The sequence below is a fragment of the Polyodon spathula genome, chromosome 36 (assembly GCF_017654505.1).
Source record: "Polyodon spathula isolate WHYD16114869_AA chromosome 36, ASM1765450v1, whole genome shotgun sequence".
Classification (NCBI taxonomy): Eukaryota; Metazoa; Chordata; class Actinopteri; order Acipenseriformes; family Polyodontidae; genus Polyodon; species Polyodon spathula.
In genome coordinates this window covers 5,026,006-5,040,771 of record NC_054569.1, presented here as the reverse complement: position 1 = coordinate 5,040,771, position 14,766 = coordinate 5,026,006, and the positions used below count along the sequence as shown (strand labels likewise).

Sequence of the window (14,766 nt, the reverse complement as noted above, 5' to 3'; positions counted from 1 at the left end):
AAGTGAACCCTTTGTCAGGAGTGAAGCACATTACCGTGCTGCTGTAACACTAAACCAGCGGGATCGGCAACCACCTCATCTCTCCAAGGGAAAAGCAAGACAAATTACATTTGTAAACAACTACTAATGTGAGTGTTTCAAACACAGTGAAGCCGGGAGCCCCTGGTACCGCCTGTCCTGCCTAGCCTCCACTCGGTCTGCAACACCGATTGAAAGCGGGTCCCTGCAACTATAACCGAATCGCAGCGGAACGGCTTCCTCTCTCTCTCTCGAACAGCGGCGGTCCGTGATTGGCTGTCCCGGGTCATTCCAGGGATAACTGGAACAGGGTTGGCCGAGCCCCGCGTCGCTCTTGCCGGGGCGAGTGATTCGGGAGAAGCCGATTGGTTTGGCCCCCCTCCTGTCGGGCCGGGCCGGGCCGTGCCGTGCCGGGTCGGGCCGGGTCGCGCTTGTCGGCTGCGCTTTGACTGTGGAGACTCTGCTGCCGCCGGTCACTCTGTGGTTTGAACAGCTGCGTCTCAGTTCGGATCGGAATTGAAGGGCGGCTGGTCGCCGAGTCGTGGACCCGCAGTGAGAGGTAAAGGTGCAGAGGGGGGCTGCAGGGCTCGCATTTTAACACGACAGCAGCTGTGCCCTGTGAGCTCCGTGTTGATGCAATTATATCAGTTGAAACATACAGTGCGCTCTGCAGACAGATCTATAACGACACGGGTCCTGCGACTGCTGCACGCAACGTTATTTAAAAATAAAGGAGCGGTTTATTTTATATTGATCACGTGTGTTTTGTGCACACCTCGACAGGGATTTCAGTTTTATGATCAGTGACGGTGTCTGATCTTTGCATGCACGGTGCTAGCTTTGCAAAGCACGGGGAGGGCGCAAGATCGCGGGGCCCGTGTTGTAGGGATGTAGGGATGGCCTCTTGCAGGCTGGCCTCTCATTGCAATGCGCGTTTGTGTAATTGTGAAATGCTGTTTATATTCGCGGGGTGACGTGATGAACCTCCCCCCGCAGATGTGTTTGTTTTGGCGATGTGTTTTATGTAAACAGCGTCTATATTTTGACCCAGTACTTTGTTTTCATTCACTTCCATACTCTGCAGTTTAAATGTGCAGATTTATCCGAGCAGCTGCACGGATAACAGTGTAGTCCTTATATTTCCCTATTTAATTGTGTTAGCGTTATTATACACGTTCAACAGTGGTGTAAATGCGTGTGTTTACCGAACCCAGGACAGGGCTAATTCTGATCCTGGGATACTCAGTAGACTGGCCTCCCCCATGCAGAGTATGAGCTGGGAGTAACGCTGACTGTCCGGTCGGTTAGACTCTGAACCCCTCCACCCCCGCGAGTTCAGAGGAACGGGGTGTCGCAGCGAGGGAGCTGCCGGTACCCCGGGGCTGCGCCAGGCAGAGCGCCGCTGCAAGCCCCCGCTAGCTCTCGGTGTGCGGACACCAGCCACACTCGCCTGTCAGGGATGCGGCTCTGTTTGAAGAGGTGTGTGCGCTCTGGCCAGCTGAACACTCAAGCGTGCGAAGTTGAAACAATATGATTTCAGTAATCCTTCCTTTCATTGTTATACAATAGAAAACAAAACGAATGAAATGTTTTATAGATTAGTTGTCGGCACGGGTAGTAAACCCGGTTCTTTTTCGATTTGATTATTTTTTTTAAATCACTTATTAATGTTTTAAGTACACGATACATATTCAAATATTATATAGTACACATGCATGAGGTCCCTTTGGATGTGTAGGCTTGTGTATCCTTTTTAAGTACTGGAAACAATAATAATAATAATAATAATAAATAATATAACGTCTCAGTGAGTAGTTATTCATTTTAAATGCTCTGCCTGCTGTGTGACTCTTTGCGATTATATTTATATAATACATAATACAATTAAACAGTGTATTGTCCATTCCGCTGCTGCTGTTTTAGAACATGGCATTCAGCAAAGCAGCCTCGTGTGGAATTTCTTTACAAAAGCAGGAGAAAAGGGATTTTACCAAGGAAACGTTTCATTCAGGATGAAGCACAAATATAGTTTATTGAACCCAGAACAAACCCGGTAAGCGTGTGGTCAGCGCGTGAACGATGAGTTTCTCATACAGGTTTTATTTTGTACCCTGTCATTTTGGACTGTGTGTTTTTTCTTCATAACACCGCTCACAGTGCTGTGTGTATTTCTTGATGTATTTTTAAATAAAGGCTTCTTTTTGGGAAGAAACTATATCTGCAGAGAGCATCCCGGGGTCGTAGCCAGCCAGGAAGAATCACGAGGACAGGGTTACAGTGTCTGTCTGAAATGATGTGATAATATCCACAATTAAACTGTTGTTAGAATTGTTAAAATTTGCATAAACTGGGTGAGCTAAATCCAGGAATGTCACATGGAGCTCCTTCCTCTCCTTTTTAGCTGATTGAATTTGTTGCCGGATCACACCGGGAAACCTGGGATGCCTGCTTTTTGTGCGGAAGTGTCAATGAAACAGTTCTTTAATAGGTAGGGTGACAATCTCTGAGCAATAATGCTGAAGAAAATCTTGCCTTCTATGTTTAATAGGGAAATAGGACGAAACTGACTGATGCTTGTAGAATCGTTTTCTTTAGGTATAAAGACTCCACCTGCTCGGCGCCATGCTCTTGGTACAACCTGTTTTTCCCATGCCACTTTCATCAATTTCCACAGGATTCGTAGAACTCCAGAAGCACTCTTGTACGCTCTGTATGGAACTCCATTAGGCCCTGGAGATGATGAAGCCCTTGCTTTTTTCACAGCTTGCTCTACTTCTTTCCACTTAGGTGCACAGTCCTCCATTTGGTATTCGTGTGGATTGTTTTTTTTTTTTAACACTTTTTTTTAACGCAGGTTAATTGCCCTCTGTCTTGCCCCTCTCAGCACACCGTAATTCATTCCCTCCGGCACTCTTGTAATATACTCGAGTGCAGCAGCACCCTCAGGGCAGTGGTGCTCTGAATAGAGAGTCAGTCACGGAACTGCACTGTGGAGCAAAGCACTAAAGTGAAGGACTTACGAATGGGAAGCGTATTTGTTGTAACTTCCTGGCAGCTCATTGGACAGAAAGACTGTTTGTATCTGTTAGTTCCGGTATCACGCAATGCATCTGGTCTGCTGTACCACCCACCCGTTCATGAAGCCCCCTTGCCTCCTTGGGTAACTTTTCCACATATTAGACATTTTGTTTAGATTATGTATCGTTTTTTTAGTGTGTGTTTAATTTGTATGGGGAAATCCGAAATCGATCATTTTTAAAATGGAAATCAGGAAAAATGCAAAGTAATTACATAGATTGCACATCAACAGCAAATGGGGAAATAGTACCACTCCCATACCTTCTAGGCCGAAGTCCTTTATTTTGAACAGTTCCGACTTGATTGCCGTTGGCAATAACGCTTTGAGCCCCCTTTGGCACGTTGTTGATCTCGGCTCATTTTTCAGAAAACGTGCGTTCCCTCTCACAGTTCGTAACGGGCAGGGTCAGAAAGAGTCTTAATGCAGTAAAGTGAAGTTGTGGTCAAGGTCGTTTGCGTAACCAGCAGCAAGCTGTGCTGCCCGTTTTGCATGTGTCACTGAGGTCAGACACGCTGTTTTCAAAGAGAACCGCAAAGCGATCGCTCAGCTCCCTGTAGACACACAGTCAGTGATTGAGACAAGACAGTAACCTGTCGATTATCACCGTCGTCGTCCACCATAGCTAGCTCTGCATCTAGTGCTACGAGGCTGCAGCATCAACATTAATATCGTTGCATTCGCTCGCTGTCAGCGTCGCGCTCTCCTTTTTTAAAAATAAACTATTTATTGGCGGGATGTTTTGTAAAAGCGAAGTTGCTTTGGCCTCCTTCAATTTCCGCTTCCTTTTTGTAGAGCTGCTCGTGTAGCGTTGTTGATCTGTTTTTGACTCTCAGCTCGCTTTACTGTCATCGTTTAGGCTCATGCATGCGTCACTGGGTGACGGCGCTCTGAATTTTGCTCAGTAGCGAATTGGCATCGCGTATTATTAGGTTGGGCGGGTTTATGCAAAATATTTCACGGGGCATTTCATGCACAGTTAATATTCGAAGGATTGTAAGCCTAAAATGTGTTTTGGGGAGATGAGCTAGTTACGGCTGGGAAAGTAACTGTTGTTTGCATGTGTTTAAAACCTGAAAATTGACAGTCTGGTCCAGTGACCGTGACGGTGATTTCTAGTGCAAAGCGGTTGTATATAAAACACACACACTAAACTATACAGGGAACAGGTTAAACCTGGTTTTATTTGGATCGGCTCATTCACGTTCACATTCACGAAAGGACTGTTGTCCTGACAGAGTTCTTGGGGGGGCCCCTGAAAGCGTGGGGGCCCGAGGCACGTGCCCCATACGCCCGGTCGTAAATCCGCCCTTGAATGAACCCGTCAGTTTTGGGTTTCCCACTTGAAGGTAGCCCTGTAAGTATTCCAGGTAGAGGCTGGCAATCAGTCCTTGTCCACGCTGTGAGGGACATTCCTGTATAATGCTTGTTTGTGGTAGTGGTCTGTGGGATGGGGTATAGGCGCATATGTGAAAAAGTCAGCTTTGCGAACATCTATAGAAAAAGCATTTACATGCATAAATTGGGGAACACAAACAACACGCAAACTGCTTTAAACACAGGGAAATTCTTTGCTTTAAAAGTAAGCAAACGTAAATGAGATTAATTAGGCTACAATACACACTGTTTTCATATGCGGTTTGCTATAAGCCATCTCCATGCAAAGCTTTAAAAAAAAATACAAAACATACAGTGCATGTACAGTAACCTGCAACTGGTGGCTTCTTTCTTAACTCTGGAAGTCCCTGCCTCCCTGGTGCTGCTTTCTTATTATCTCTGTCACTTTGCGCTCTTTCTTGATATTGCCAGCAGCCAGTTCGGTTTGAATATTGCTTCGGCTGTTTTAAACGAACGGCCGGTAAGCATTGAGTTCATGAGGCTCGCTTTGTTTAATTCAAAGCATTTAAAAGTGCAGCAACACGCTGCCAGTATCTGCAAGCGTGCGCTCCATCATGTAAACACAGTGCACAAAGAAAACAGTAAAACACAAAGCTTTCTCGACTGGTGCATTGCAACGACACTGCTGCACACAGCCCGCCTCTCTTCAAGGGGAACGCTCCGCCGGGCTGATGGAAAGAAAGCGTTCTGACCCTTTCCATCGCGGACGCTGCCCCTGCTGCCGGTGCCATCGCTCTCGGAGCCTCCTTTTAATATTTATTTATTTCATTGACATGACGGTCGGATACGCGACGAGCCGCTGTGTTTTAAGATATGAAAAATAATGTAATAGCCTTTGAAGGGAAACTGCTAATAAAATATCCAGTGTGAGTATAAACTGGCTGCATTGTGGTTGGTTCAAAGAATTGAACAGCAGATGCTGGAATGTTTCTGTATAATTCTGTGTAAATAAATATAAAACTATAATATGAATCCACAAATAAGAAAACAGGGTTTTATTTTATGACGGGCTGTTTTTTGGATGATGTTTTAATGTTTATAATAATAATGTCGGTAATAAAACGCATTTGAATGAGATGGATGCAGGAATTGTATCAATTAAATATGCCATTAAAACCAAGATTAACTGAGATTAATCTCGCGATTTGAAATGTTTAATCGCGGTTAATGTTTTGCTTGACAGTCCTATGTTTGTAACGTACTATTAAATAGAAATTAGAAGTCATGTCATTTTGATAACGGTACATTTGAAGTGGTTTTTGAAATGAAATTAGTGATAAAATAAGAGACTGAAAAGTCCTACTCTTATTGAACCGAGTCTGTTGCATTTTGGGTAACCACGTCAAAAGTTTAGACTTAAATGCATGTAGAGATAAATATGCGACTAAAAATAACGGCATGTTTTTATACAGCTAAAACTGTACCTGCTTCTAAGAGGGAAACATGCTTTATGAATACAGCCCCTCTTTATACTTGGTACACAGTTGAATTCAGTGATTCTCTCAATAGATTCTCATTACAGGCGCTGTGCAGTGGACATTAACTGTTTCAGTGCCACGTTCTTTTAACTGATTATTAACACAGACCACCCGCTTTCAGGGGGTGTCTTTATTAAGCTTTATTCTGTGATTCTCTGCAGGAGGCATCATCCTGTAGACGTGCTCTTTATTAAGCTGTATTCTGTGATTCTCTGCAGGAGGCATCATCCTGTAGACGTGCTCTTTATTAAGCTGTATTCTGTGATTCTCTGCAGGAGGCATCGTCCTGTAGACGTGCTCTTTATTAAGCTGTATTCTGTGATTCTCTGCAGGAGGCATCATCCTGTAGACGTGCTCTTTATTAAGCTGTATTCTGTGATTCTCTGCAGGAGGCATCGTCCTGTAGACGTGCTCTTTATTAAGCTGTATTCTGTGATTCTCTGCAGGAGGCATCGAGACGTGCTCTTTATTAAGCTGTATTCTGTGATTCTCTGCAGGAGGCATCGTCCTGTAGACGTGCTCTTTATTAAGCTGTATTCTGTGATTCTCTGCAGGAGGCATCGCCTGTAGACTGCTCTTTATTAAGCTGTATTCTGTGATTCTCTGCAGGAGGCATCTGTAGACGATTAAGCTGTATTCTGTGATTCTCTGCAGGAGGCATCAATCCTGTAGACGTGCTCTTTATTAAGCTGTATTCTGTGATTCTCTGCAGGAGGCATCGTCCTGTAGACGTGCTCTTTATTAAGCTGTATTCTGTGATTCTCTGCAGGAGGCATCGTCCTGTAGACGTGCTCTTTATTAAGCTGTATTCTGTGATTCTCTGCAGGAGGCATCGTCCTGTAGACGTGCTCTTTATTAAGCTGTATTCTGTGATTCTCTGCAGGAGGCATCGTCCTGTAGACAAAAGCTCTTTATTAAGCTGTATTCTGTGATTCTCTGCAGGAGGCATCGTCCTGTAGACGTGCTCTTTATTAAGCTGTATTCTGTTCTCTGATTCTCTGCAGGGAGGCATCGTCCTGTAGACGTGCTCTTTATTAAGCTGTATTCTGTGATTCTCTGCAGGAGGCATCGTCCTGTAGACGTGCTCTTTATTAAGCTGTATTCTGTGATTCTCTGCAGGAGGCATCGTCCTGTAGACGTGCTCTTTATTAAGCTGTATTCTGTGATTCTCTGCAGGAGGCATCGTCCTGTAGACGTGCTCTTTATCAAGCTGTATTCTGTGATTCTCTTTTTCCCTGTTACACTGTTTTTTCCCTCTGGATGTATCGACGACACCAAACTTTTTCACATTTTCATGTTATGTTTACAAACCATCTGATTTATGCAATAAGTGATTTGATTGTTTTGTTCACAGAAGCTCTCATGTCTAGTTTAACTTTGATCAGAGGTGAAAGACATGAGTGGCAAGAGAACGTTTATTGTATATTTTTAGTGTATGTGCCATACATTCCTTATTGTATGTACAGCACTATTCTACAACCATATATATAACATTGAGATACTTTGCCCATCTCTTAAGATGTTTTTTAGAGGATGTGGCTATTTTGGACAAGCCCTGCACTATGAAACAGTGTTGTGTTTGTAATGACTCTCTTTCTGTCCCCTGCAGGGTCTCTGAAACAAGAAGAGGAATCCTGTCCGTGTCCCTGCTGTGAAATAGCGTTTCCTCAGAAAAAAGATCTTGAGAACCATTTTAAGATGCACCACGGAGAAAATGTTCATTTATCAAGAACAGTCACAAATACTTCAGTACAGCCTAAGAAACATCTTGCTTCTCGCTCAGACCCAGCTTTGAACCACTGGACTGAATGTGAACAGAGTTCAGCGACAACAAACAAGTCAAACCAAATCACCGAACAGAAGCCATATCCGTGCAGTGAATGTGGCAAGAGCTTCACTATGGTGGGAACCCTTAAAGCACACCAGCGAGTTCACAGAGAAAAGCCCACCCATCCGTGCACTGAATGTGGGAAGAGTTTTCGGGATTCAACTAAACTCAAGATACATCAGAGAACTCACACAGGAGAGTCCCCGTATCACTGCACTTTGTGTGAGAAGAGTTTCAAAGAATCTGGAACTCTTACAAAGCACCAGCGAACTCACACAGGAGAGACTCCGTATCGGTGCACTGTCTGTGACAAAACGTTCAGTATCTTAGGAACCCTGAAAAGACACCAGCGGATTCACACTGGAGAGACACCGTATCACTGTGGTGTATGTGGAAGGAATTTCAGAGCCTCGGGAAGTCTTGCAGCACATCGGCGCGTTCACACAGGCGAGACCCCGTACCACTGCACTGTATGTGAGAAAAGTTTCAGTCAGTTAGGAACTCTTAAAAAACACCAGCGAATTCACACAGGAGAGACGCCCTACCACTGCACTGTCTGTGGAAAAACATTCAGCATTTCAGAAACGCTTAAAAAACACCAGAGAATTCACACAGGAGAGACGCCGTTTCACTGCACTGTCTGCGGGAAGGGATTCAGGGAGTCTGGAAGTCTTAAAAAACACAAGCGGATTCACACAGGCGAGACGCCCTATCACTGTTCTGAATGTGGCAAGAGCTTCAAGGAGTCTGGGAAGCTGAAAATCCACCAGAGATCTCACACAGGAGAGACCCCTTACCACTGCACTGTCTGTGGGAAGAGTTTCAGTTTGTCTGGAACTCTTAAGATACACCAGCGTGTTCACACAGGAGAGACCCCCTATCACTGTACTGATTGTGGGAAGAGCTTTAGTCGGACCGGAGCCCTTAAAAAACACCAGAGGACTCACACAGGCGAGGCTCCTTACCTCTGTTCTGTCTGTGGGAAAGGATTCAGGGAGTCTGGAAGTCTTAAAAGACACCAGCGTATCCACACAGGAGAAATGCCATATCACTGTAGTGTGTGTAAGAAGAATTTCAGTGAACTGGGAAATCTTAAAAAACACCAGAGAATTCACACAGGCGAGACCCCATATCACTGCACAGAATGTGGAAAGAGATTTGTGTACTCTGGCCAGCTGAAAACTCATGCATGTAAAGTTGAAAACAATACCATTTAAATAGTCCTTCCTTTTGTTATTTCTTTTCTTATATATATATATATATATATATATATATATATATATATAAAATATATATATATATATATATATATATACTGATGCACAAAAGAAACGCAACACTTGGGTCTAATGGAGTTAATCAAATATTTTAAACATAGATATCAAACAAAATCACAGAAAATGTGAACAAAAATACAGATCAAAGAATCGTGATAAGTTTCCAGGATGAAACGTGACGCACTGTCAAAATGAAAACTTTACAAAGCTAGTATCGTGTATGACCTCCCTGAGCATTATCACAATCCTGGCAGCGTTGACGCAAGACCTCGACGTTGTTTTCTTCAAGTCGTGCAGTTGTAATTCTAGTGCTGTGTAGTCTTGCATTGTCCTTCTGGAAAATCGACACTTCCAGATTGGCTTGCAGGAACGGAAGGCCTTTGTCAATGTGTCGCTGAGCAGTGAGGTTGCCCTCAGTCTGCACCAAAGGCGTGCTTGTGTTAAAGGAGATTCCTCCCCACATCACCACACTTGCACCTGTTGGCTTGAACAATGCAATAGTCAGAAAAACACTCACCACGTCTCCACACACACTGTCTTCTATCAGGTCCGGAAAGGGCAATTCATCGGTGAATAAAACATTCCCCAACTCTCTCTGCCTTCACCTCTGCTGTCCTCTGGACCACAGAAGACAGTGATTTCATCTCTCCGCTGTCAACATGTTACCCCCGAACGGCCTTCGAGCAGCAAATCGTCTTCATGCAGACGGCGAGCTCCAGTCATTCTGCTGATGCACGGGTTATTTCTTCCTGGGATTTCTCGTGCTGTAGCCACTGCAGTCTGAAAATGATTACACAGATGGATCGGTCAGATGTGACAGTTCTGGGCCGGTGTGGTGACCCTCTGCCTTCCAGGACGTGGCCTGTCCTTCACAGAGCCGGTTTCCTGGTTTCTCTGGACTAGTCTGCTGATTTGTTGAAGCAGAGCATCTCATTCTCCGGGCAGCTTCTCTCACAGACAGGCCGCCTTCAACCATGCCGATAGCAAGCAGGCGATCTTCATTACTCAAGCAGGGCTCGGTCGTATCTTTCTCTGTTCTTGTGTTAATTAAAATTATGTCTTTTCAAATGGCTATTTATACAGATTCTTAATCAACTCATTTCGGCAATTTTAACTCCAATGCCAAACACTGAGCACATGTCGTTTTTATGAAATCACATGACTTGAGCTCAGTATTTTGTCATCCCAAGGAACGGTACTACTGAAACAATCAACAAACCTCTCTGCTCACTATTTAAAATGCAAATTACATTATGTATGTACTCTATAGATTTAAAACTTAGAATGGTGCTTTTTCATTGTGCATCAGTATTATATCTATATATCTATATAGATATAAATATATAGAGATAGAAATAAATACATGTATGAAGGCTATATTTGCATCCTGAGCAATTTGAGAAAAGGCATAATAGCGCAGTAGTGACATCAAAATGGCACATTCCTGTACAAAGTTATACTTGACCTTTTACCCATATTTGACTCCTGTGCACCCGAGACCACTTTCAAACACAACGTCTTGTTTTCAATCACTTGACGTCACCCCCAGCAGTGAAGAAATGTTCATTCATGAAAAGCAAATGACAGGGCCTTGAAGAAAAATGGATTTGATGTAGCGCCGGTACATTCGTAGCTCAGAGAAACGGGAGAGGAACACGGAATGAAAGACATTCCTGTCAATGACTTGACCCGACACCTGGCAAACTTCATCTAGTGTGTAAAAAAACAAAAAAACAAAAATAAAAACAGGTGAACCTGGAACAGTTCCTGTTTTTTATAGCAGTGTAGACAGAGACCTGAGGAAAATTTAAAGAAACAAGGTAAAGGTAACCGTCCAAACAAGCTGAAGCACCAACGCATAACAACACCCAACATCTACAACACTGAAACACAACATCTACAACACTGAAACACTAACACACAACATCTACAACACAAACACGAACACACAACATCTACAACACTGAAACACAACTTCTACAACACTGAAACACTAACACACAACATCTACAACACAACATCTACAACATCTACAGCACTGAAACACTAACACACAACATCTACAGCACTGAAACACTAACACACAACATCTACAACACTGAAACACAACATCTACAACACAAACACTAACACACAACATCTACAACACAAACACAACATCTACAACACAAACACGAACACACAACATCTACAGCACTGAAACACTAATACACAACATCTACAACACTGAAACACTGACACACAACATCTACAACACTGAAACACTATCACGCAACATCTACAACGCAACATCTACAACACTGAAACACAACACCTACAACACTGAAACACTAACACACAACATCTACAACACTGAAACACTAACACACAACATCTACAACACTGAAACACAACATCTACAACACTGAAACACTAACACACAACATCTACAACACTGAAACACAACATCTACAACACTGAAACACTAACACACAACATCTACAACACTGAAACACAACATCTACAACACAACATCTACAACACTGAAACACAACATCTACAACACTGAAACACATCTACAACACAACATCTACAACACTGAAACACAACATCTACAACACTGAAACACTAACACACAACATCTACAACACTGACAACATCTACAACACTGAAACACAAACACACAACACTACAACACTGAAACACAACATCTACAACACTGAAACACAACATCTACAACACTGAAACACAACATCTACAACACTGAAACACTAACACACAACATCTACAACACTGAAACACAACATCTACAACACTGAAACACAACATCTACAACACTGAAACACTAACACACAACATCTACAACACAACATCTACAACACTGAAACACAACATCTACAGCACTGAAACACAACATCTACAACACAAACACTAACACACAACATCTACAACACTGAAACACAACATCTACAACACAAACACAACATCTACAACACAAACACGAACACACAACAACACTGAAACACAACATCTACAACACTGAAACACAACATCTACAACACTGAAACACTAACACACAACATCTACAACACTGAAACACTGACACACAACATCTACAACACTGAAACACTAACACACAACATCTACAACACTGAAACAACATCTACAACACTGAAACACTGACACACAACATCTACAACACTGAAACACTGACACACAACATCTACAACACTGAAACACTGACACACAACATCTACAACACTGAAACACTAACACACAACATCTACAACACTGAAACACAACACAACATCTACAACACTGAAACACTAACACACAACATCTACAACACTGAAACACTAACACACAACATCTACAACACTGAAACACTAACACACAACATCTACAACACTGAAACACTAACACACAACATCTACAACACTGAAACACTAACACAACATCTACAACACTGAAACACAACAACATCTACAACACTGAAACACTAACACACAACATCTACAACACTGAAACACACTAACACACAACATCTACAACACTGAAACACTAACACACAACATCTACAACACTGAAACACTAACACACAACATCTACAACACTGAAACACTAACACACAACATCTACAACACAAAGACGAACACACCATCTACAACACTGAAACACTAACACACAACATCTACAACACTGAAACACTAACACACAACATCTACAACACTGAAACACTAACACACAACATCTACAACACTGAAACACTAACACACAACATCTACAACACTGAAACACTAACACACAACATCTACAACACTGAAACACTAACACACAACATCTACAACACTGACACACAACATCTACAACACTGAAACACTAACACACAACATCTACAACACTGAAACACTGTCACACAACATCTACAACACTGAAACACTGACACACAACATCTACAACACTGAAACACTAACACACAACATCTAGAACACAACATCTACAACACAACATCTACAACACAAAGACGAACACACACCATCTACAACACTGAAACACTAACACACAACATCTACAACACTGAAACACTAACACACAACATCTACAACACTGAAACACTAACACACAACATCTACAACACAACATCTACAGCACTGAAACAACATCTACAACACTGAAACACAACAACACTGAAACACTAACACACAACATCTACAACACTAAACACACAACATCTACAACACTGAAACACTAACACACAACATCTACAACACTGAAACACTGAGTTTGATAAACCCTACTGCACTGCTAAACTTCCTCTTCAATATTGGCATCTAAAATCACTTTCTATTTGAACATTAATACCCGTTTGTTGTCTTTTTTTTATTACAGACACTAATACCATGTATTATAAAACACAGTTTATACTCTGCCTCTCGCTCTCATAGTTTATAGGGTCACAGACCCCTGGATGGAATTATTTTTCTGTAACTCACTGAAGCCCATCTGTTATTTTTTATAATATATATTGCATTCCATTGAACTGTATTAAAGTGAGGTCGTTAGTTATGATTAGTTTTTTTATCAACTCTTGCAGCTGTTTTTGTCGTCCAATCAGTTTTCGTTAAACCAAAACTGTTTACAGCCGAAAAGCTGGACTGAGTTTGTGCAGCCAAGGGGAAGAGACATAGCATTATTAGACAGTGTGTGACTGTGAAGTACGCTCAACACTGTGTCATTGCACCACTCCTACCAATGCATTATACCATGAGACACAGTGTCACAATAAAGAATGTGTTCTACCTTCTTTGTTCTGTTATTTGTTTTTTTATTTCGCTGGTAGCCCTGTCGTTGTCGTGGTTGGATGGAAGCGGCAAATCACATCTGAGTTAAACTGCAGCTCCTGGTTTTTAAAATTGAAATTATTTAATCAACGTGTGTGTTTCAAAGTTTTTATTCTGCTTATATAGACGTACAAAATTCCCACAAATATACCCCATTCACTACAGTATACTGTAGTGAACTGTGTGTGTGTCAGCCTGTGTTTGTGTGTGTTTTTCCCTCCCTGTATTCCTGCTGTTGTAACTGTGTTTCCTGCTGTGCATTCAGAACAGAAAATAGGAGGCACTTTTTTACACAGAACCGTGAGGGTCTGGAATCATCTCCCCAGTAATGTTGTTGAAGCTGACACCCTGGGATCCTTCAAGAAGCTGCTTGATGAGATTCTGGGATCAATAAGCTGCTAACAACCAAACGAGCAAGATGGGCCGAATGGCCTCCTCTCGTCTGTAAAGGTTCTTATGTTCTTATGATTACAGTTTTGTACAGTTGCTTTGACTCATTTTTCAATACAGTGTTCCAATGTGTACAACTCTTAACACAAGATGCTGAACTGCTCATTGTGGGGTCAAAATCCCAATGCAGAGTGCAAAATAAATACCACTGTGTCAAATGAGATAAATACATCATGCAAAAGCAAACCATAGCACCAAAACATCAGCTGCTGTGATCACTGAAGTTTAATCATTGAAGCATTGCTAAATAAAACACCCATTAGCAAATAATGCTGTCAAACACAAAATAATTCAAATCAAAACAGTTAAAAGTCTTGTATTCAAATGATCGACATTACATTGAGCAAAATGATAGCAACCTACAGAATAAAACATTGTAAATGATGTGCAGTAAGCATTCAGTGATATTCCACACAATTGC

General features: G+C 42.2%; 1 protein-coding gene across 1 annotated transcript; it reads left to right on the top strand.

The window, feature by feature from the left end:
* The first annotated feature begins 342 nt into the window (after nt 1-342).
* Nucleotides 343-9,056, top strand: LOC121303941 (zinc finger protein 501-like). Its single transcript, XM_041234843.1, has 2 exons — nt 343-577; nt 7,580-9,056. The coding sequence occupies exon 2, from the start codon at nt 7,669-7,671 to the stop codon at nt 9,013-9,015; it is 1,347 nt and encodes a 448-aa protein (XP_041090777.1). The 5' UTR covers nt 343-577; nt 7,580-7,668; the 3' UTR covers nt 9,016-9,056.
* Nucleotides 9,057-14,766: the final 5,710 nt, after the last annotated feature.